Source organism: Halichoeres trimaculatus, unplaced genomic scaffold (genome assembly GCF_033239565.1).
Source record: "Halichoeres trimaculatus isolate MK-OKI-2021-1 unplaced genomic scaffold, fHalTri1.1 fHalTri1_scaffold_15, whole genome shotgun sequence".
In the NCBI taxonomy this organism is placed as follows: Eukaryota; Metazoa; Chordata; class Actinopteri; order Labriformes; family Labridae; genus Halichoeres; species Halichoeres trimaculatus.
In genome coordinates this window covers 7,128,323-7,149,126 of record NW_027437193.1, presented here as the reverse complement: position 1 = coordinate 7,149,126, position 20,804 = coordinate 7,128,323, and the positions used below count along the sequence as shown (strand labels likewise).

The window sequence follows — 20,804 nt, the reverse complement described above, 5'->3', positions numbered from 1 at the left end:
ATCTGTAATTTCATGGCAGTAAAAGTATGAATGTACAATAGTGTTGCTGGTTGTTTTTCAATTCTGACAACCTTTAATTTGGAGGCGGAGCTTCTGAAGGAGCTCTAAAAGGAGAGGAGGGTTTGTTTGGCAATCTTTCTCTGAGTTACCAGCCCTACCTTTAATAGATTATGACATTTTCAAACACCCATCACTTATGGAAACCTCTACAAAGTTGAGACTGTCAACATTGACTCACAGACTCAGTGTATTATTCATTATCTCTGACTGAGAGAAGAAGTAAAGGCTGTCACCGGAGCGGGGCTAGTGAGGATTTAATTAACAGAACCTGCCACATTCCACTACATCCACTGCCTTTCTCTGAACTCATAAAAGCCATCCCTATCTGCTGTAATTACACTAAACATGTCACAATAAAGCTTTGCCGATGATTAATTTGAGTTGTGGAGAGGATCAATTAATTCATTTATTTGCAAAACGCTGCTCTGCTTCTTCTCGTGGACTTTATTTCATTAACCGTCACGCTTCCTGATTCCTAGTCCCGTCCTTGTTCTTTCTCCAAGACACCTGGAGGAATAGCCTGTCTTATTAGCCACATCGTATTAGCGCGGGAGCTCACCATGAGCCCTCAGGTTTTTCCATCTTCCAGGCTGTGACATAAAAATGAGTGGTAAAGCACAAACCGTGTACTCTTTAATGCTGTAATCTCAAGGGTCCTCAATCAAACTCCTGTTGGTTGGACCACAAGGCAAGAAGCAGAGCTGTAATCTCCAAATGAAAGCCTACAGCTGTGCTCCTCATACAGCGTAGTTAATGGGGGATGTGATTCTGTGCAGCAGCGCTTGTCCCACAAGGTGACTCGGTCAGCATAACCATGTGAATTTAGAAGACCACCCTTGGGTTGCAGTAATGGTCGGAGGCCACGGTTATGTACTAACCGGCGCGGCGCAGCATAAATAACAGGCGCAGGGCATCTGGCAGGGCCGTAGATCATCCTGACGACAGGGGAAGTATGATATCAGATCGGAGAAAAAGGGAGAAGTAGAGATGAATAGGAAAGAAGAGAGAAAGGGGAAAGATAAAAGGGGAGAAAGGGAAGGAAGGAAGAAGTTAGGGGGGAATTAGATGACTGTTATTGATTATCTGTCTGTGGGTGAGGAAGTAGGGCCAAATGTTCTGCTCAGCCAGACAAAAAAGTGTATTATTTCAAAGGTCATGGCTTGCATTACAGTCTGTCTTCGCCTCGTACTCTTGGATAAACAGCACAGCGACATGAACACCATCATGAAACACATATTAACAACTGCATTAACACTGTTTTTGTTATGACTGTGTTTGTGATGGTCCGTTTCATGCAGGTGTGTCTCTGCCTGTCTGTTGTGTTTGCGACCTCTCTATCTCCATAGCAACTGCCAAAACACCTGGTCTGAGAGATAGCGAGCCAGAGGCTACCAGCTCGACAAGATACTCAGCCGTATTTGAATGCACATTTCATTGCACATTGTACAATTGCCTCCATTTCCATGGAGATTTTTCACAATTTTCATGTCATTACAACAGTATTACATCAATGGCCTCCTTCCCGGGTCTTTGAAGTCGGGGTGTGCCGTGTCATCCCCGCTGAGGAGACCTCTGCAGTGGGAGCTCTGCCAACTAGTATTTCTCTGAAGAGCAGAGGGGTCCTGCTCACATGCCCTTCATGGCACAACATGTGAGAGAACTCCTTGCCCTTCTGTGTTTTGCAAGTCAAAGTGCAGCGGCAGTTACATGAATACCGGTTGGGTCTGTCTGCCTTTCTCTGGGGCCTGCTAGTCCCTGCCTGAACGCCTGGATGTCACAGGATTAGGAAAAACACCTGCAAATACGACCATATTTGTAAAAGAATGTGCAAGGTGAAAGTGTAGGGCACTAGAGGACTAAACAACAGCTGTATACACTGCAAAAAACTGAAATCTTATCAAGTGTTTTTGTCTTATTTAAAATGAAATTGTTTTATTTTACTTGATATCAGCCACATTCAGCTGGTCAGTCCAAAAAAATGTCTAATTTTAAGTAATTGAAAGACAAGAAGGAGATCTGAATTGCTTGCAACAAGTGAAACATCTGCCAATGAATCAAGAACTGACACTGTAAATTATAAATCAAATAAAATATTCAATTTTTTTATTCTCTTATAAATCTTATTATCTTTATTATTATTTCTCTATAAATATTTTTGCATATTTGTATATTTTATAAATGATATACTTTATAATATTCTATAAATAAAATAAAATATTCCTATTTTTTATTTTTATTTTATATTGATCTATTCTATTTTACTTTTATTATCATCATCATTCTTCTTCTTCTTCTTCTTCTTCTAAGTCTAAAAGGACATTTTCTACTGAAAATAAGACAAAAACACTTGATAAGTTCAGTTTTTTCAAGTGTTATGATGCAATGCAGAAAGAAAATGTTGCAAAAAAAACAGTTGCCAAAAAACTTTCCATGCATTTCTATTGAGTGATGTCACTAATGCACCCTGCTCATTTTCTGAAGTTTTTGCTCAAGTGCGTGTACAGGAACTTTTACCCACACCTTACATTTGGAAACTTCTTGCTGTACCCTGCAAGAAGTGTAAGGCAAGCTGACGTGTGAGCACAGCAGGGAATATTCAGAAAACTCACCCCAAGCAAGAGAAAGAGGGTGATGACGTTGATCTTCTGCAGCTCCTGCATAAACAGTTTGAGCTTCCTGTGAAGTGAAATTGCTTTTGCACTCTCTCCTGGTTTGCAGCATGTTTCTTTCTCCTCATTTGCTCATGTGTCCTAACATTCCAGCACGAGTAAACATTGGACTCTCCTCTGCGTGTCATTTTTGATCATTTGTTAGCATTGCATGCAAAATCTTTTTCATAACAGCCCTCCCCTTCTAAAGCAACTTTTGGAAATTTCAGAGGCAGGCTGTCCTGAATAGATCTAGAAATTTCGGGAGGGTATGTATGAAGAAAGCTTGAGGGAGACTGAGAAAAGCTCCCAGCCTTCTTCGAACAGGTTCAAACTGAGAAGCAGGTGAGGCTGCAGTCTCTGCTCTCCTCCCTCTTTCTATCATAAATCCAAACATTTTCCAAACGAACCTGCTAAATGTTTTACACCATCGGTGATCCAACCATTCACAGAGCTCTCTCAGTTGAACTCATGTTAGCTTGGCCCCCCTGTTTGCACCTCCTGCCGCTGCTGACACTTCTCACACATTTCCTCGTCTCACGCAGATGCAAATGTCTGTCTCAAACGATGTTCTTGGCTAGAAACAGCCACAGGCCATACGCTTTGTTTTCTGCAGACGCCTTGTCTGCTTTTTAGTGTTAGATTGACTCAAGACCAGTCGAGACATAGAAAACACTCATTGCTCTATAAATAGTTCACCTCAGAAGTTGTACCGCAGAAGGGTGAATAATTAAAAGGGTTGATCAGTGCGACACAGAAATCACTCAGACTCTAACCTTTGCAGCTCCTGTACTTTACATATTCATCAAAATCACTCTTTTTTAAAGATTTTTCTAACAGTTAAGCGCTAAATAAAACACTCCCTTACACACGGGGAATCACAAAATGACCTACATAATCTCTGCAAGTGCACATGCATTTTATTTTGTACCCCTGGTATAAAGACAGTGCACTGATGTATGTTTAAAAGGGTAGATTTTAGAGCAGTAATATTTCATGAGGCAAGTGGCGATGCTGCTGTCACTGTGGTCCTTTGGTTCCTGCTATCAAAGGAGACATCACCTTTAATTGTTGTCATCCATCATTTTGCAACAGGCGAACGTGGAGATCATAAGGCCTGTTTTTTTTTTTCTGTCTGGAAATGAGATCAGCTCAGATGTAAATGCTTAAGAAGTGAGAAAGACTGCTGCATTTTTAAAGCCACACTCAGATGCTGAATTAGTTTAACAGTACAGGTTACAGCGAAAAACAGTTTATGATTTTATTTAACATTTCTCCATGTTTCCTGAGTGTTTAGACTCTTTAATGACACTTCTCTGTGCTGTAACTGTACACTGGTAAATGTAACACAACATTTGAGGGCTGCCTCAAAATTTTATGTTAAGTCAAAAAATACATTTTGTCGCCCCCACAGCAACACAAGGTATCTTGATTAAATAAGATGTCTTGTGTCAACCCTTGTCTAAGTTTCGTTGATGTAGACTTGTTAACTCAACTTTTTCAGGTAGCTGTTTGAAATAATTAATCTATTCCAACTCAACTCAGGTTTTCAGTTATGACGACCTTTTATTATTGTTATAAATTTCATTAGTTAGTTTTTAACTTCTTCAGGTTGTTTGACATAATACATTTATGCAGACAAACAGTTTGTATGGTAGGGTTTAAAAGTCAGGTTTGTGCCAGGAGAAGGGATGGGTGCTGAATCAGGTACTTTTGTAGGTACCGACCGAAATCCATCAAAAGTAGCGGGTACTGATTCACGTAAAATCAAAAGGTACCATGTTTAGGTACCTAAACAGATCCTTGTAACTGTGAGGGAGTGGAAAAGTAGGTGATTTTCCAAGCTGGACAAGATCACAGCATTACAGAGTTATATATTGAGGATAAATATGTTAAATTGAAAATAATTTACATGTTATGATTAAACAAATTGATATTTTACACCACATAAACACACAAAAGTACCAGAAATTGGTACCACTGAGTACTGGTACCGATCGCCAGGTAACGGGAATTGGTAACATATCACTTTCAAATATGAAGGGTACCCATCCCTAGCCATGAGGCATAGACACCTGTTCCTTAACATGGAAGGTAGACAAAGTACCACCCACACATGAATGAATGAATAAATGAATGAATGCTTTTTTTTGAACATGTGATAATAATTCAAAGAGAAAAAAAAAAGAAAATCAACAGAGTAAAAAACAAATGAAAACAAAAAAAATAATAATAATAGAGGGGGAAAAAACAACAATCGGGGAAAAATTAAACAACAGCAACAACAGAAAGAACCTCCAAAACAATTGTAACAATTTTGACATTTTTGAAAAGGAGTAAGAAGAAACATCAGCTTATTCAATGATAAATTCACATTAATCTATATCGTAGTCTCAAACTTCCTAAACATGAATCTTATTATCATCAGTCTGATATAATCTGTAGAGCTGCACACTGTGTAGTAGGCTTTCATATCCATAGCATACTCTCCTTACTTACGGTGACAAAAAAAATGTTATTCCCAAAGGCATTCTGGGTAATAATTTGAAGGCTCTAGCTACACAAAACAGTTTGAGGCCCTCATATCCACTGTGCTCCCACCGCACTCATGGTGACAATAACTTTTGGATTACATTTCACAAAAGCAAGTCGACATGCGTTTCTATTTTTTTGGACATAGAATTTTAAGTTAAATATATATGTTGTATTTGAGACGATGCCAACTTATAAGAGCAATCTTTGTCATATTGACATCGAATAATGTGCTCGAATAACAGATATGCTAAATCACATTTTACAGTGTACTGTAAAACACTCACGCACAGTAAAAACTCTTTCTTTGTAAAATCCTTCTCTATATGATCTTAAAATGTGAGTTCAGGATGTGATGAATGTTTCTTTGCATACAAATGAGAAAAAAATGAAGCCCAATGACCTCAACTCACCAAGAGCTTTTCTGCTGAAAAGGTTTAACACCCTCTGTTTCTCCGAAGATTGAATGCTAACAAGTTAAAATATGTAATCGTTCAATAGCAGCCGTAATCCAGTGCAACTTCAGAAATTAAAGTTTGTCCTTGGGTTTTTTGGTGAAAAGAAATAAGAGAAAGTTTCCTCTACAGACGTCTTTATCAAAGATCTTGTCGATGGGTTGTCTCGTAAAACTGCACCGTAAAACACTCACGACACGACATGTGAGAAGACATTCGGGCACACTGAAGTGGAAATGAGGCAGACGTTTCTTCTTCAACAGAACTTTTTGATACTGTGCCACTGTGTCAGGGCTCCCCTGTTATGAGGGAGCAGGGTTTTCTGGAGTGTTTTCCACTATTGAGGCGAGTGTGTCGGGGTTGAGGGGAAAAACGATGGCTGACGATAGTGTGGGATTGAGCTCCAGCAGCCTCCCAGTGGGACAGGAGGACAGGGACGGGTCTCTTTCAGCAGGGCTCTGATTAGACCCATCGCCCTAGCTGCCACGCTCCACTCACACTGGTAATTGGAGCTGGCAGGAGGTTGGCAAGCACCCCTCCTTTGCCCCCTCCTCTTCTCCTCCCAGCGCCTCCTCTTTTCCACTTTTCCCCCTCTCATCTACATCTTACCCCACCTGCCTGTAGCAGCCACAGCAGAGACACGCCTTGTTGACATAACACTTCATGATGACTGTGTCGTGTTTTCTTAGTTTCACTTATTACCACACAACCAGCACCTTTTGGTCGTACAAATTATCCTGACACTGCTCCCCATGCTTTGTGTGTAAACAAGGCCCCCACTGCTATCCTAATTAAGTAATAACACAACAAAACCACATAAAGCCATCAGCGACTGCCCTCTCTTCTCTTTTCTACCAAACTACTTCAGCCGTCGTAAACAAGTTCATCTGCTGAGCCGCTCATGTTGCAGGATCTCTCTGTGTGCGTGATAAACGCCTGTTTAGAGAACAATGGTCCTTATTTTCCCACCATGGAGGAACCAGTTCATGCATTCCTAGCTTTGCCTGGGGCTTTACTCGTTTTGCAAATCCAGGGCGTTTCTACTACTTTTTGTTGTAACAACTGTATCGCAGACACACTTCACAAATAAAACAATAAAATACCACAGCTCAGAGGATGATTCGAGTCAGGGGAAGAGCTCAGCCTGCACGATGTCAGCTTTAAAAAAAGCCATTTGTATTTTTTGTGAAGGTTTTATTCATCCTGCAGAGCCTACATGATTTTATCACAAGGTTTTCTCTCTGCCTGAACTAGAAAGAGAAAGCAGTTTTTTTTTTAATTTGATGAATTACACTCCAGCACAAGAGGCTTTTATTAAAAACGCCCTCTATCTTGACAAACATCAACCTGCATTGCCCGCACTATTTCGCTGGATCCTTGCCAAATTTCCCCATCGCTTTTCTTTCCCCTCAAATTAAAACAGACTGAACAAAGGCATGTCTTTGTCTTCCTGGGATGACAATTTGGCAGACAAGGCTAGCCGCAGGAATTGGTGTTTAAGGAACAGACAGACTGAGCTCAAATCTAACCCCTCAACAAGATCTTTGATAAAGACGTCTGTAGAGGAAACTTTCTCTTATTCCTTTTCACCAAAAAAACCCAAGGACAAACTCAACTTTATGAAGCTGCGTTGGATTAAATCTGCTATTGAAAGATTACATATTTTAGCTTGTTAGCATTCAATCTATGGAGAAACAGAGTGTTAAACCTTTTCAGCAGAAAAGCTCTTGGTGAGTTGAGGTCATTGGGCTTCATTTTTCTTCATTTGTATGCAAAGAAACATTCATCACATCCTGAACTCACATTTTAAGATCATAAAGAGAAGGATTATACAAAGACAGTATTATTAAGAGTCACAGTGTCTGAGTTAGCCTTGAAAGAGAGCTGCATATCTCAAACTCCAAAAACACTGGGCATTTATTCATATAACCTACAGGCTGTGCTTCAAAAAGTCATAAACAGGCATTTTTGTGTAACGGTTTTTAAGGCGTTAGACTTTTTTTTAATGTTTGTTCCTTGTGTTTCTGTTTCTTCATCATTATTTTTAGAGATTCTTGTGTTTTCTGTCTTATTTTGCACTTCTTTCTCCCTGTGTGTTTGGTTGAGTCCTGTCATATCTTGGCCTTTTCGCTGTGTTTTCCTTGTGTTTATCTGTCTTGTGTTTCTTTGTTGCTCGAGTTATCTTAGTCTCTTTTGTCCTCTATGTCGTCCAGGGTGTTTATATGTCAAGTCTTTGTGTTTTCCGTATAACTTTGTAGCTCTAGCTCCCTGTGTGTCGGTCTTAAGCCATGTCCACAGTTTTTTGGTTCTCAAACGTCACAGCTGAACAATGGGGCTTCATCATGATTGGGTGACACGGGCTTTACATCTGAAAAACACTGCAAAAATGGGTTTGGCATGCTCTGAGACACACTCGCAAGCGGATTTGCCCAGTGTGTGGACGAAAGTATGTTTAAAAAAATTTGAGGGAGGGTATTTGCTTTCGAAAATATCTGGTTACGTGTGTACAAGGCCTTGGTTTTACCTCATGCCCCTGTGTTTCCCTCACTGTCTCCAATGAAGGTTGGACTATATTGTTGCAGGGATTAATTGTTGTTAGTTATGGACACATTTTTCTACATGGGAAAAAAAACACTAACTGTTGCACTCACTAAGTTTTCCCCTTCTGTCTAAATTCTTGCTTGTGTTGTACATCGCTTTGGACAAAAGCATCTGCTAAATCAAACTGGAGAATTCTACTCATGTGTTTATCACCCGTGTCTTGTTTCACACCTGTGTGTAGATTACCTTTTGTCTTTTTTTACATTGACATTTTCAAACACGAATACCACCCTCATTTGATTTTAGAAATACTTTCGTCAGTCAGCCACTCCTCCCTCTCTTAAGGCCTGGCTGAATGATGTGGTTTCTTGCTTATACTTGGAAGAGATTCGTTACACTCTGTCCAATTCACGCCCAAAGTTGCTAAAAATCTGGGGACCCTTTATTGAATATTTAAAAACAGGGGAAAGAACAGTTTATTAACTGATAAAGTATGTATATATTTTTGGTACTATGAGGTTTGATAATGTGTATAAGTGATGTTATCAGTTATACATCCTTCTCCATGTATCCAAGACAAGATCTTCCCTTTTGGAATCGATACTCAGACTTTGCACTTGGACCTTGAATTTAATCTTGAACTTAATGACGGTATAAATATCAATTCTGGATCGGCATGGATTTTGACCACTCTATTATTGTTGTAGTGTCTATGGTAGTGTGCTTACTTGTTTGTTCCATTATGTTTGTTTTTTTTTTTTTTTTTCTCCTTTCTGTCTCGTTTTGTTGTATTTTTAAACAAAAAAATATTAATAAAATTATTAAAAAAAAAAAAAAAAAAAACTACTTTTGTCCGCACTTATCCAGGAAAATCTGCTGATAAGAGCAGCTCGAAGCATGCCAAACCCATAGGTGGCAGTGTTTTTCAGAAACCCCAACCAGCCAATCAGAATGAGCCCCAGTCATTCAGCTGTGGCGCTGTAGAGCCAAAAACTCTTGTTTCCCCATGTATACATGAAACTGTAGTTTTAAGAAAATGTCATTTTTATATATGTCTCAATAAGAATATACATTTTTTTATTATTTATTTAACCTTTATTTAAACAAGCGAGAGTAAAAACCTCTTTTTCAAGGGAGACCTGGCCGAGACAGGCAGCAGCAAAAATACAAAGTTACAGACAGGAAGCACAAAAAAGACAAAGCACAGTCAATAAAATGCAAGATAATGGATTAAAATCATGTTCTAGGAAACAGTTGTTCAAACAACCAAGCTATTCTGCAACTGGTTCCCAAGATGGTCCCTTTTCCTAATTTCACCCAATATACGGTTTCCCAGATAACCAGCTAAATGTGGACATGGCCTTAGTCTCTGTGTTTGAGTTCTTTGTGAGTTCATGCCATCTGTGAGTTGAGAGATTTTCCCCTGTGTCAGTGTTTTTTATGATTCTTGAGTTGTTAGAGTTTTGGATGCTTCATATTCGAGGAGTTTTAGAATTTTGGGTCTTTGATCAGTAAATACTTTTTGATTCATATCTGCACCTGGGTCCTCTCTGCCCCAGTGTGGGTTGTTTTTTGGCTAACCCTGGCACCCATTGTGTAAATCAAGGCTGATATGAATGTTAACACTTCAGATTCAGAGGAGAGCCAATATTGAGTTAACTTCTAGTTCTTTGTGTCTGTTTTTCATAAGAGTGATGAGATGCTTTCAAGTTACTTTCTTCAAAATTCAAAACAGATCTCACTGCACCAGTCGTCCTACCAGAGCTTTTCCAGTAACAGATGAAAACTTCAGACTTGTAATATATCTGTTTTTAGACTGACATTGGTTTATGTTGCTTTCAAATTTAAGTGTTTGTAGATTTTTGATTTCCTTTCTATCCTTTTTGTGTGCCCATGAATCTAAACCTCTTCTCTGTATTCCGCCTGCTTCAATTCCCCAAGACCAGCTAACCTCAGCTGTATCCTCCGCCCAGTATGGAGGTTAACTCTGAAGCTCAGCAGCGCTGCCTCCTCCATATGTATGTAACGCTCACTGTACACACGGCCTGTCTGCTCTTCCGTTCAGCAGTATCCCATGTTCGAATTGACACAGCGCAATAAAGCCACAGTGTGCTTTCCTCTAATCTTCCACACACATACACACGGTGTTGGAAAAAGAAGTGCTCACCAGTTTTTCTGCAGTGCAAACATTGGGCTGAAGGAGAGGGATAGATTCATGTGTGATGTTTGCAGCAGCTGTTTGCTTTTTAAAGTATTCCCTGTTTGTGCTTCCTGGTATGACGGAGCTGCTGACTCGTGTAATAAGTCCTTTGGGGTCTTTTGGCCTGTTTTACCAATGGTTTGCATTTTTCACAGCCTGGGAACATTTGCCAATAATATTAATCATAAATATTCTATATGCAGCCATATACTGGAAAATGACTGGTGCTGCTCATGTTGCAGTTTCTCCAGCGAAGGTATTGTGTACATTCTCTGGAGCTCCTCTGTACACATCTTGAAGTTGCTGCATGAAATCATGAATCTCATAACCTTTAAATATCCTATGACATGTTTCTCAGCCCTCTTGATACCTCATAAGTGGCTATACGTGACTGACGGGCCAGTCAATCAATTTCTGTGGAGCCTTTAGGGCTCTGACCTTGATGCAAACATGCAGACATTAGGGATCAAGAAGGTGGAGTGGAAGATATATCGACGGTTGACTGAAGATCAGATGGCTGCTCAGGACTCTTAAATCTATCGGAATATTTTATACATCAGGATGGATCAGGATGGGATTTCTACATGCCTCTCAATTGAGTTTTCACCCTCAGAATTCATCAGTTTTACGGTTTCTCTGATCTCAACTTATTCAGGTTTAAGAAAGATATGACTGGAAGAATCTGTCTGGAATGACACTCGAGGAAAAAAAAGGATCAGATTGTAAAAGTTAACTTATTGAATTTATAAAGAATCTATGTGTTCTTTCAGGGTTTAAAGTTGTTGAAAACCCTGTGCAGAGACCTGCACAGCATTTAATGTACTTCCTCAGCAAGGTTCTCCAACACACTCCATTGTCCCTGAACACAAGCGCCTGCACCCATAACAACTGTGCCCTCCTTCCCCAGTGAATACCTACAAGAGAAAATTGGATCCATGTCAGCAGCCACAGTGGGACCACCTCTCAGGTGTTCTGTAACCATTACCAACATGTTCTAAGTGAATAGTAAGTAGGCGAGAGTGGAGTTCAGCTCCCTCCAGATCCTGAATTATTTAATGGCTCCTCCAAATTGCGCCTAAAAGAAGAGAAATCTATTATTCTCTCATCTTTGGCCGCTGAACCGTCCAGGTTTAAAAATCTGCACTTATCCCTTTCTCCTTTGCTTTGAAGGTCAGAGTGAGCGACCACAGAGGAACACAGGACACTTCTGTTACCATTATCCCTACAATGACAAATTGCACATCATTGTCCGCGGTTGTCTGTTTTGTAGAGGTATCCCGGTTTCACTCGGGATGTCTGAGGACAAATCCTATATCGTTAGACAGGAAGTAAGCCTCGCCACAGAGATAAGAAGCCACGCAGAGATCTGTCACCCACATCTGAATATGAGACGATCCGGGCTGCAGGCCAAACACAAGGGTGAAAGGAGGAACAACTGCTCTGCCCGGGATCAGAACAAAGTACTACACCCATGCAGCTTCTCATGCCCCAGCCGTATAAGTTTACATATGGATTTTAGTCTCAGACAGGCCAAGTCAGGGAGGAAAATTGAGAAAATCCTGTTTTATGCTTCCTTTGGACTGTATCTGCTGTTGCACGGCCCACTGCTGATGAAACAGTCGAGGCAATCAGAGGGAAACTCAGAGAGAGGTCCATGTTAATAATGTCTGCTTGGAAATCAGGGAAAGTAAATCAGTGTTACTTTTAGAGCAGGAGCAGTTGAGTTAAACATTTAAAGTTCTATATTTGCCTTCGAGTTTGGTCCCTTCTTTATAAAACAGTCTACAGTATTGAATTCTTCCAGAGGCTGTTTATTAATGCGAGAAAAGTCTTATATTACTGTGACAGAGGCAGAGCTCTCCACAGAAGATCTTTGTATGTGCCGGGATATTCTGGAGTAAACAACTTTCCTATCACCAGTAATCAGAGCATTTCACCGATAATGCTGGATGTTTTTCTGGCCCGGCTCTCCCTCGAAGTCATACATGCACAGACCTGTAATCACAGTTTTACACGCTTGACCACTTCGGTGGAGTTCCTGGAGATAACAAACCTCCCACCAAGACTCTAGGTGAAAGTTTCCTTCACCTTTTCCTGACACCAGATTGAAGTGAAGTTTGTTTTGCAGCATTCTGCTCGCTGCAGTGTGTATATTACAGCCAAGATCAGCACAATAAGTATAACTTTAATATTGATTTTTGTTACATTGAGAAGCTACCTTCCACACCACTTTTTCCCTTCAAGTAAAGTTAACTTGATATCAGAGAAGTCATCTGGGCCTGTATTCACGTAGCATCCTAAGGCTAAAAGTAGCTCTTAGTGACGTCATTCTGAGGCCTGAACCACACGTATATGGATATTTTTTTGACCGGATATCTTTGTCTTCCCTTAAAAATAAAATCTCTGTCCACACCTCAGAAATATCTCCATATGAAGAGGCAAAACTGAAAACAATCACCTCTGAAGCCTGCAGTACCATGCCTGGCCGATAAGTGGCAGGTTAGCAAAATGTAAAAACCATAGAAGAAGAATGTTATGAGCATGTGCAATCAAAAACAGGAAGAAGAAGCAGGGAAAAAAGTGCAAAGAACACAAAAATAGCGCGGTAAATGTCGGCGCTCGTTCTTGTTGTTGGCGACCGTTGCTACAGTGACTTGTTTGTAGACTAGGCGCTTGACGTCATCGCGTCAACACCAGCACCATTTAACACTGCTACACAGATCCTCTCAACAAGATATTTTTTATTTCCTCACTTTTTTAATCGAATTTTAAAAAATCTCCATTTATGTGGGTGAAACCGCCGTGTTTGTGTGGTTGAGAGGTCCAATTGGACAGAAAAATGTGTGTTTAGGAATATATCCATATTAGTGTGGTCCAGGTCTTAAAAAAATCTTGGAATTCTAACTTTTCCTAAAGCCTAAAAGTGGACGCTGATACTGTTTTTGGACTTTCCCAACACACAGTTTCTGCCACCTGAAACAGCTGTTTATCGGCTGATTCACCCCCTAAACAGTGCAGTTAATGAGCAGATGAATTTCTATAACATCAATTTATAATATATATATATATATATATCAATTTCTATAATATCAAAGCAACCGATGTCATTTTTTATCCATGTCATTCGTTGTTTTGGTTGTTTTGCCAAAGCAAACCGCTTTTTATAAAGACACCAGCAACAACAGCAAGTGCTGACAGCTGAGTCTGCGTCCACCATTAAAATCAAACACATTGTGTAGTAACATGAGCAGCATACACAGTAAACAGATCAATAAGCAAATAAATAAAAGTGAATGAGGTACGTTCAAACGTTTTGAAGCTGTTTTGAAGCAGCATGATTTAAAATTAATGTCAAGATTACACATTTCTTCATACAGTCTGAGTTATCTGATCTGTTGGTTTTAATGTCCATTCATTATTAGGAGCATGGAACATTTTTTCCCCTCATCTTTTCCCCTTTTTGTACCAACCAATCACAGCTTTCAGGAGGCTGTGTCATACCTCGCAACAGGGTCAACCACACCTCCTCACTAAGATCAAAGTTTCTATCTCCTCTTTACTCAGAGTTGCTCTCAGAAGCTTCCTGAATCACTCTTAAGGCCAGACTCCTTGCTAGGAGTTTTTAGGCTCTCTGTGGAGAAGCTTTGTGAATGCGGGCCCAGGCCTTCACAGATTTATTCGTTTACCCAAAACTCGCAAGTTTGCTTGACATCACTCTCAAATGGAAACAAACAAGTAAGCATCATGTAACGCCTGTTAAAAAACACCAAGCTTCACGCAGTGGGTCAAGGGTTGCGTATTTTAGGTGTGTTTATGAATCACTAAGAGGAAGTGTAATTTTGAGAGCACAGTTGGGAGTTGGAAAGAAGTCCAGGCAACAAAGGGGTTAAATTTAGAAGCAGTGGAAAGCAAACTGGAGCACATTTTCTTCAGCATGGTGTTTGTTTTTGGAAGCTTTTTCTTCCTTTACTTTGCCAAATACCAAAATCTATACCAGGTGTTAATTTTTAGCCTCATAGACTAACCATCATTGCTTCCAGGTATGTAAGATGCTTGATTCTGATTGGTTACAATCCCTTGACACCACTTTTAGGACAGTTATCTAAGAGGAAGGAGAGCTGACTTAGCACAGTTTCACGACAGATACATTATCCCTTACCCTTCTTCCAAACCTACAGTAAGGTATCCTGTGATTAACCACAGGCAGGAGTTAGATTCATTAGTGCCGTTGTAAAGATTTCATCTTAGCACTTTGGCCCCAAGGAGACATCTACATGAAAGAGAAGAGATAAAAGAGATTACAAGTTTGAGAGCAAGCCGATAATAATACCTCTCAAGGGCCGTGGTGTTTCCTCTTGATTAACGCTGTCCAGAGGTTAAATTGGGATTTAATATGAGGCCAGATAAGGGGGTGATGTCAGTGACAGATCTCTGTGACAAATGCATCATATTTCACTAAAGGTGAAGCACGTAAACAGTTTTCAGTCACAGAAGGGAGAAATTCCTTGACTGTTTTTGCACTTAGATCAAATAGCTTTATCTGAAAAGGAGATAAATGTTTCTTATTTCCTGACATATTTTAGTATCTGACAATAATACAACCTGTTTTTTACGCTCTGAAACAGCATTGAAGTGCGGTAACTGTCGGCTCCAAGGCCAAAAAACACAGCAAAGTTTCCTTTCACTGCGTTTGTTTGATTCTGTTTACCAGACTGTTCCTCTCCCTCTTAACATTTGACTTTATATTGTTCACATCCTGTCAGGGAACAGAAAGGCGTTCACATCAGAATCTCAAATTTGTCTTAAGGGATCGTACCTAACGTGTTGTCATGGATATGCTGCTACATTTATAATGATAAGTTGGATTATTCAAATAGGTTTGTTTAGCTTGCTAAGCCTAAGGCGGCTCATTTATGCATGAGTGCCCACGGGCAGATTGCAACTATCCTCTCGCTGTCTACACCTGAGACTTCCTGTGCTGGGTCGTAAGCTTTTTTTTGATAATCAATCACAGACGGGATATTATTTTTTTACCCTAATTATAAATCTAAATTAAACCTGATCTAAAATTTACCTGTGCTTCTTCCTTCTTTTTTTTTTTTCTCTGTGCATTCTCATCACTGCGCCTAAAATGCTCGCCCCTTCTCTCTGCTCGTCTCTGTCCTTTTCAGCTCAACAGCTCTGATGCACTCAGCACCTTTCACAGCAAACTGAGAGCCTCACTGTCACAATGTTTTTGTAAACATGTTTTTCCTCTTCTTGTTCTTTTCCCTCCTCTCTTATTCTCTTACATCTGGTGTACTCAAAATCTTCCTTTTCTAATTTTCAGAGAACCAGATCCCCCATGGCTTCCCTACGATCGATATGGGTCCCCAACTCAAAGTGGTTGAAAGGACCAGAACGGCCACCATGCTGTGTGCCGCCAGCGGAAACCCGGACCCAGAGATCTCCTGGTTCAAGGACATGCTTCCTGTGGATATCAGCAGCAGCAACGGGCGCATAAAGCAGCTCCGCTCAGGTACAATTTAATGCTATTTTGATTTAATCTCACATACAATTTGATTTGATCCCTGCTAACTTCTTTAAGGTCTCTCCTACATGACATAGTGTGGCAAAGCTGAGCTGCAGGGTACAATAGGGCATCAGATAACAGCACCTATGAATCACGAGGAGGATATGGGAGCTTTAAGGCCCTCTGTTGCCATGTATGACTTCATAAACTCTCTTTATCACTCTGCACATGAAAGTTGTATTAAAGAAATATATTTCTTTGAGATGTTAGCCGAGCTACTGCAGACTTTTCATCCTCACATCAGCATCAGCCACTTCTAAACTATCACAGGAGTTGGACTGACTTCGCTCTTGCTTGCGAGCAGTCTCTGACAGTGATGCATGAGTTAGTAACCTTCTAAAGTACAGAAAGGGAATTTTTCACCATATTAAATAATCCCTAATCCCCTCTTAAATATGCAGCTGGGTCACAATGAGGCCAGCCAATGATGCATTATCCAGGATTCAACCTCGCAAAGAAATAGAAAGAAATCAATGAGGAGCTCTTTTGTTCACTGTAGCAGTCCACTTGATAAATAAACAGTGGCTGCCTGACCCGGATCAGACCGAAACGGTGCAAGGTGGAAAGATTAGAGGCTTTTGACCGGGCTCACTCTTGTCACTCCTTACTAAATCTACCTCACTTAGAGAGATGTCAGGCCAGGCTGCAGGTCTGAGGCCCCGAAGATTAAAGATGAGAGCTACTCCAGAAAAAGCCTGGCGCTAAAGCTGCCCAGTGGAAGCCAGATAGAGGTCACTGGGGCGCTTTCACTGTCCTTGTTCTTACAATATTAAAAATCTGGCTAGACTACAAGCAAACGCTGAATTAGACACAGATTTCCCTCAAATTAGGCGCTAATACAACTACTTGTTATGTATTTATTTCAAGGATAAACCTGTGCCTCAAACTGTGATTGTTATACAGCAAGCAACAAACTTTTAATTAGTTTTCTTTCTCGTATATATAGTGCCTGAAAATGCGCTGATATGTAATGCCCTCAGACTAACATTTCTTTTTTATCCTCCATCCTTTTACTTAACATGCGCAGCCGTAACAGGATTTACATTAGTGCATATGACCTGAACTGAGGCCACGTTTGTGATGCTTGAAAAAGATGCATTCAGTTTACCAGAAAAAGGCACACGATGTTCATTTCGCTGCATCAAATTCGCTCGATTTTAAGCCAGCCAACAGACAGATTAGATCTATCTCCTCACACCATCCAAATCATTCACTCTGCACAGATACTAACTTCTTTTCAATTTAAGTCCTCTGACCTGAACACTCTTTCCTGTGCATCTCTCTATTTACTGTGTATGACTTTCATTTATTTCTCTTGCACATTTTTTACTCTGTGCTCTCTGCTCAGATGCAGTCTGGGGGTCACTGCTAATTAGATAGCTCAATAAAAACACATGCTGCTGCGTAGCAAGGACAAATGCGGCTGCTGCTTTTTTCTTCCCGACCAACAAGTAGATCACTTTGATTTCAAGACATGACCCTGACAGAAGAGGTTGTGTGTTTTATTTTTGGTCATTTAATGAGAAGTGCTGTCCAATGCATACACTAGACTCTGTGTATATCCCTGATTGAGCTCACTGAGCTTTGTCACATTGCATTTAAGTGGCTTCTACTCTGTATTATCATTATTTTTCCTGTGGCCTGTCAGAAGCAGTGTGTTTCTCTCCCACTGTTGTAAGTGGATTACTAACTAATCTTTCAACCCTGTTTGCATCGAAATTACTCCCACCTAGGTGGTACACCAATTAGAGGTAAGGATGATGAAGTGTGTTGAAAAATATCACGTCCACACTCATTTCCCCACATCCATATCAGACCTCTGCTGCACCTCCCACCCTCCCTCCCTCCACGAAAAAAAAAAAAAAAGCCACATCACCAGGTTCATCCAACCCTCCCTTTCCCGTCGCCTCCACCCGACATGTTCTGTCCGCTGTCTCCTCCTTAACAAACAAACGATCACCAACCCTGACGTCAGGAGAATGGGAATGCAAAAGTCCAAGGTGTTATCTTGTAAATGAGCCTTTTCAAGGCCCCTCCTGTAAAAATTAACCACGTTTATAAAAACACACGCACAAACAAACAGCTCTCGGCAGCAGCTCATCTCAGCTGGCTTTTTACGCTGAAAGGAGCGATGAGCTGCATTTTAAACTAAAGGCCACCGTTGCCACAGGAGGATCTACCTGCCTCCCTCCATGCAGCCTCAATGTAAACTGAAATGGCTGCATTTGCATACAGCCTATGCAGCATTGCTCCCAGCATGGGAACAGGAAGCCTGGTCCAGATTGTTAAGGCAGAAGCATCATCCTTTTTTTATGGTAATCATCTGCTTTTCCCCCCTGAGTGAAAGAATGATTCCCGTTCAACAACTCAGAGGTAAATAACGCACGTCTTGGGTATAAGCTGAATACATTTGGAGCTACCAGCTGTCTGTCTCACTGTCCACAGCACCTATACAACCCTGATTCAATTACGCAGTTAACTCTTAAGACTGCTTCTGTGTCACTCTCTGCATGGGAAAACAGCGAAATGACCTTGCAGAAGATCTGATCTGCTGGTGAATGAGTAGTTGGGAGTAATTGAAGGGATTTAGTGCTGCAGCTGTGACAACTGCCATGCAGTAACCTTCTCTATTCCTGTCGTACTCCCACTGTTTCCTCCCATCGGGAAATGGGCAGATTGACAGATTGGTGACAACAGCATTAGTATGCAGGTGCATGTCAGTGCTGAATCAGACCGCGATGAGCTCAACACCCAGAGCAAACACCTTGGAGAGATGTGTTGTCATGAGCTCTGTGCTGGTATTATCACATGTCACTGCCCCGCCCTGTTTCGCTTCTCTGCTGTGGTCTCGATCTGAGTCCCCCCTGCCCTCCACACACACACAGTTGGTGTTACCTGTTTGTTACATTCATCTCATACTGCATGATGTACAGAAAGCGTCTCCTGACATCGTCTTACGCTGAGTATCTTTGTCATTTTCAAACTGCATGGTGGCTGGTCGCCTTTAATGCTCGTACCATGCTGTTTGAGGGATGTGATAGCTGCTATCACTCACTTGTGACATATGTACGTCCTTGTACTGCTGAGAGAGGCGGTTTTATTTTTAAACATGCCTTTTTTTTACATTCAGGATGCAGGTAAGATTTCTGTCTCAGATTTCTGTTTTTTTATTGTGTCAGATTACTATTTGTTCCATCTGCCAGCCATTTGCAATTCAATGGATGTGATTATCTTATGGTTATGGAGAAAGAGTGTCAAAATAACCACATCAGTGAGGATCTCCTGGGTTTTCAAGCTTTGTTAGAAACAACATGTTAGACTTCTGTTTGATGACTACAGCTACCTGGGATTGTGAATACTAATCTGAGCCATCTGGCAGAGGAGTGTCTCCCCGAGGGCTTTGGTGAGACTTGGTCGAACAGTTTGTAATAAAAGTAAAAAATATGACCTCACTGTTGAACGCACACACTTCTTGAAGAAGAAACCTGCACCAGCTGTACGTTAGACTTTAAAGAAGATCATAATTACATTTTCCTTGAGTTGAATGTGGCTGCATTTTAATCTTATTTCAACAAACAGGATAAAGGCCCTATGCACAAGCTAGCAAGCAGTTTAAAACCTGGTGGCATGTAAACTTCCAGTTACCATAGAGGGCAGTGCTACCAAATGACAACATTAAATGTTTGTCGTCGAATCATCCAAAACGGTGAATAATCGTTGTTGCTGTATGGTTAATATTAATAATTGTGTTTATGTTTTTAATTGTAGCCTGATTTTTACGTGCTAGAGGAGATGTGTTCAGTGATGAAAGTTGACTTACATCATTTTGGTACTTTTTTGTGTTTATGTGGTAAAAAATAAGATTGTTTAATAATAAAATCTCATTTCTTTTTCAATTTAACATATTTATTCTTCAGTATATAACCTTTCAATGCTGTGTTTATGTCCAGCATGGAAAATCGCCCACTCTTCCACTTCTTTACAGTCACAAGGATGCATTTAGGTACCTAAACATGGTACCTTTTGATTTTACATGAATCAATACCCGGTACTTTTGGCTGAATTCGGTCTGTACCTATAAAAGTACATAATATGTTACCCATCCCTATACACAAGAGAGTCATTTTAAATCCATCAAACATGTGATATAGCTCTTGATCTACCAAAAACAATATAGAGCACTTGGCGCCAGCTTGATGCTAACAATCATGGGGAATTCCATTCACAGGCTAGTGGTTAGCATACATCAATATTAAAAAAAGATTTATTGATGTATGCTAACCGCTAGCATTTTAATGGAATTCCCCATGACCGTTAGCATCACACTAGCGCCAAGTGCTCTATATCGTTTTTGGTGAATTAAGAGCTATATAACATGTTAAAAATGACTCTCTTGTGTACAGGGTTGGGTACTGAATTAGGTACTTTTATTGGTACCGAACGAATTCAGCCAAAAGTACCAGGTACAGATTCATGTAAAATCAAAAGGTACCATGTTTAGGTACCTAAATGCATCCTTGTGACTGTTAGAGAGTGGAAGAGTAGGTGATTTTCCACGATGGATATAAACACAGCATTGCAAGGTTATATACAGAAGAATAAATATGTTAAATTGAAAAAAATTAGATTTTATTATTTAAAAAAATCATATTTTCTACCACATAAACACAAAAAAGTACCAAAAATTGGTACCGCTGAGTACTGATACTGATCAGTGGACTCTCAGGGAGACCTCTTGTAGCCTCGTTTTTACCTAATGCTTCTACATGTACAAAAACTTGGAGTAAGGTAAATAC

At 40.4% G+C, this 20,804-nt stretch overlaps 1 protein-coding gene across 20 annotated transcripts in view; it reads left to right on the top strand.

The window, feature by feature from the left end:
• The window catches only part of ptprfb (protein tyrosine phosphatase receptor type Fb), a 228,741-nt gene that overhangs the window by 115,452 nt on the left and 92,485 nt on the right, over positions 1-20,804 (top strand). For 11 of the 20 annotated variants that reach the window (XM_074689216.1, XM_074689223.1, XM_074689221.1 and 8 more), the window contains exons 5-6: positions 15,766-15,954; positions 17,742-17,759. In XM_074689216.1, coding sequence (XP_074545317.1) covers positions 15,766-15,954; positions 17,742-17,759 — 207 coding nt within the window. The remainder of the gene's footprint in view (positions 1-15,765; positions 15,955-17,741; positions 17,760-20,804) is intronic. The other 9 variants (XM_074689230.1, XM_074689234.1, XM_074689219.1 and 6 more) reach the window with 1 other exon arrangement.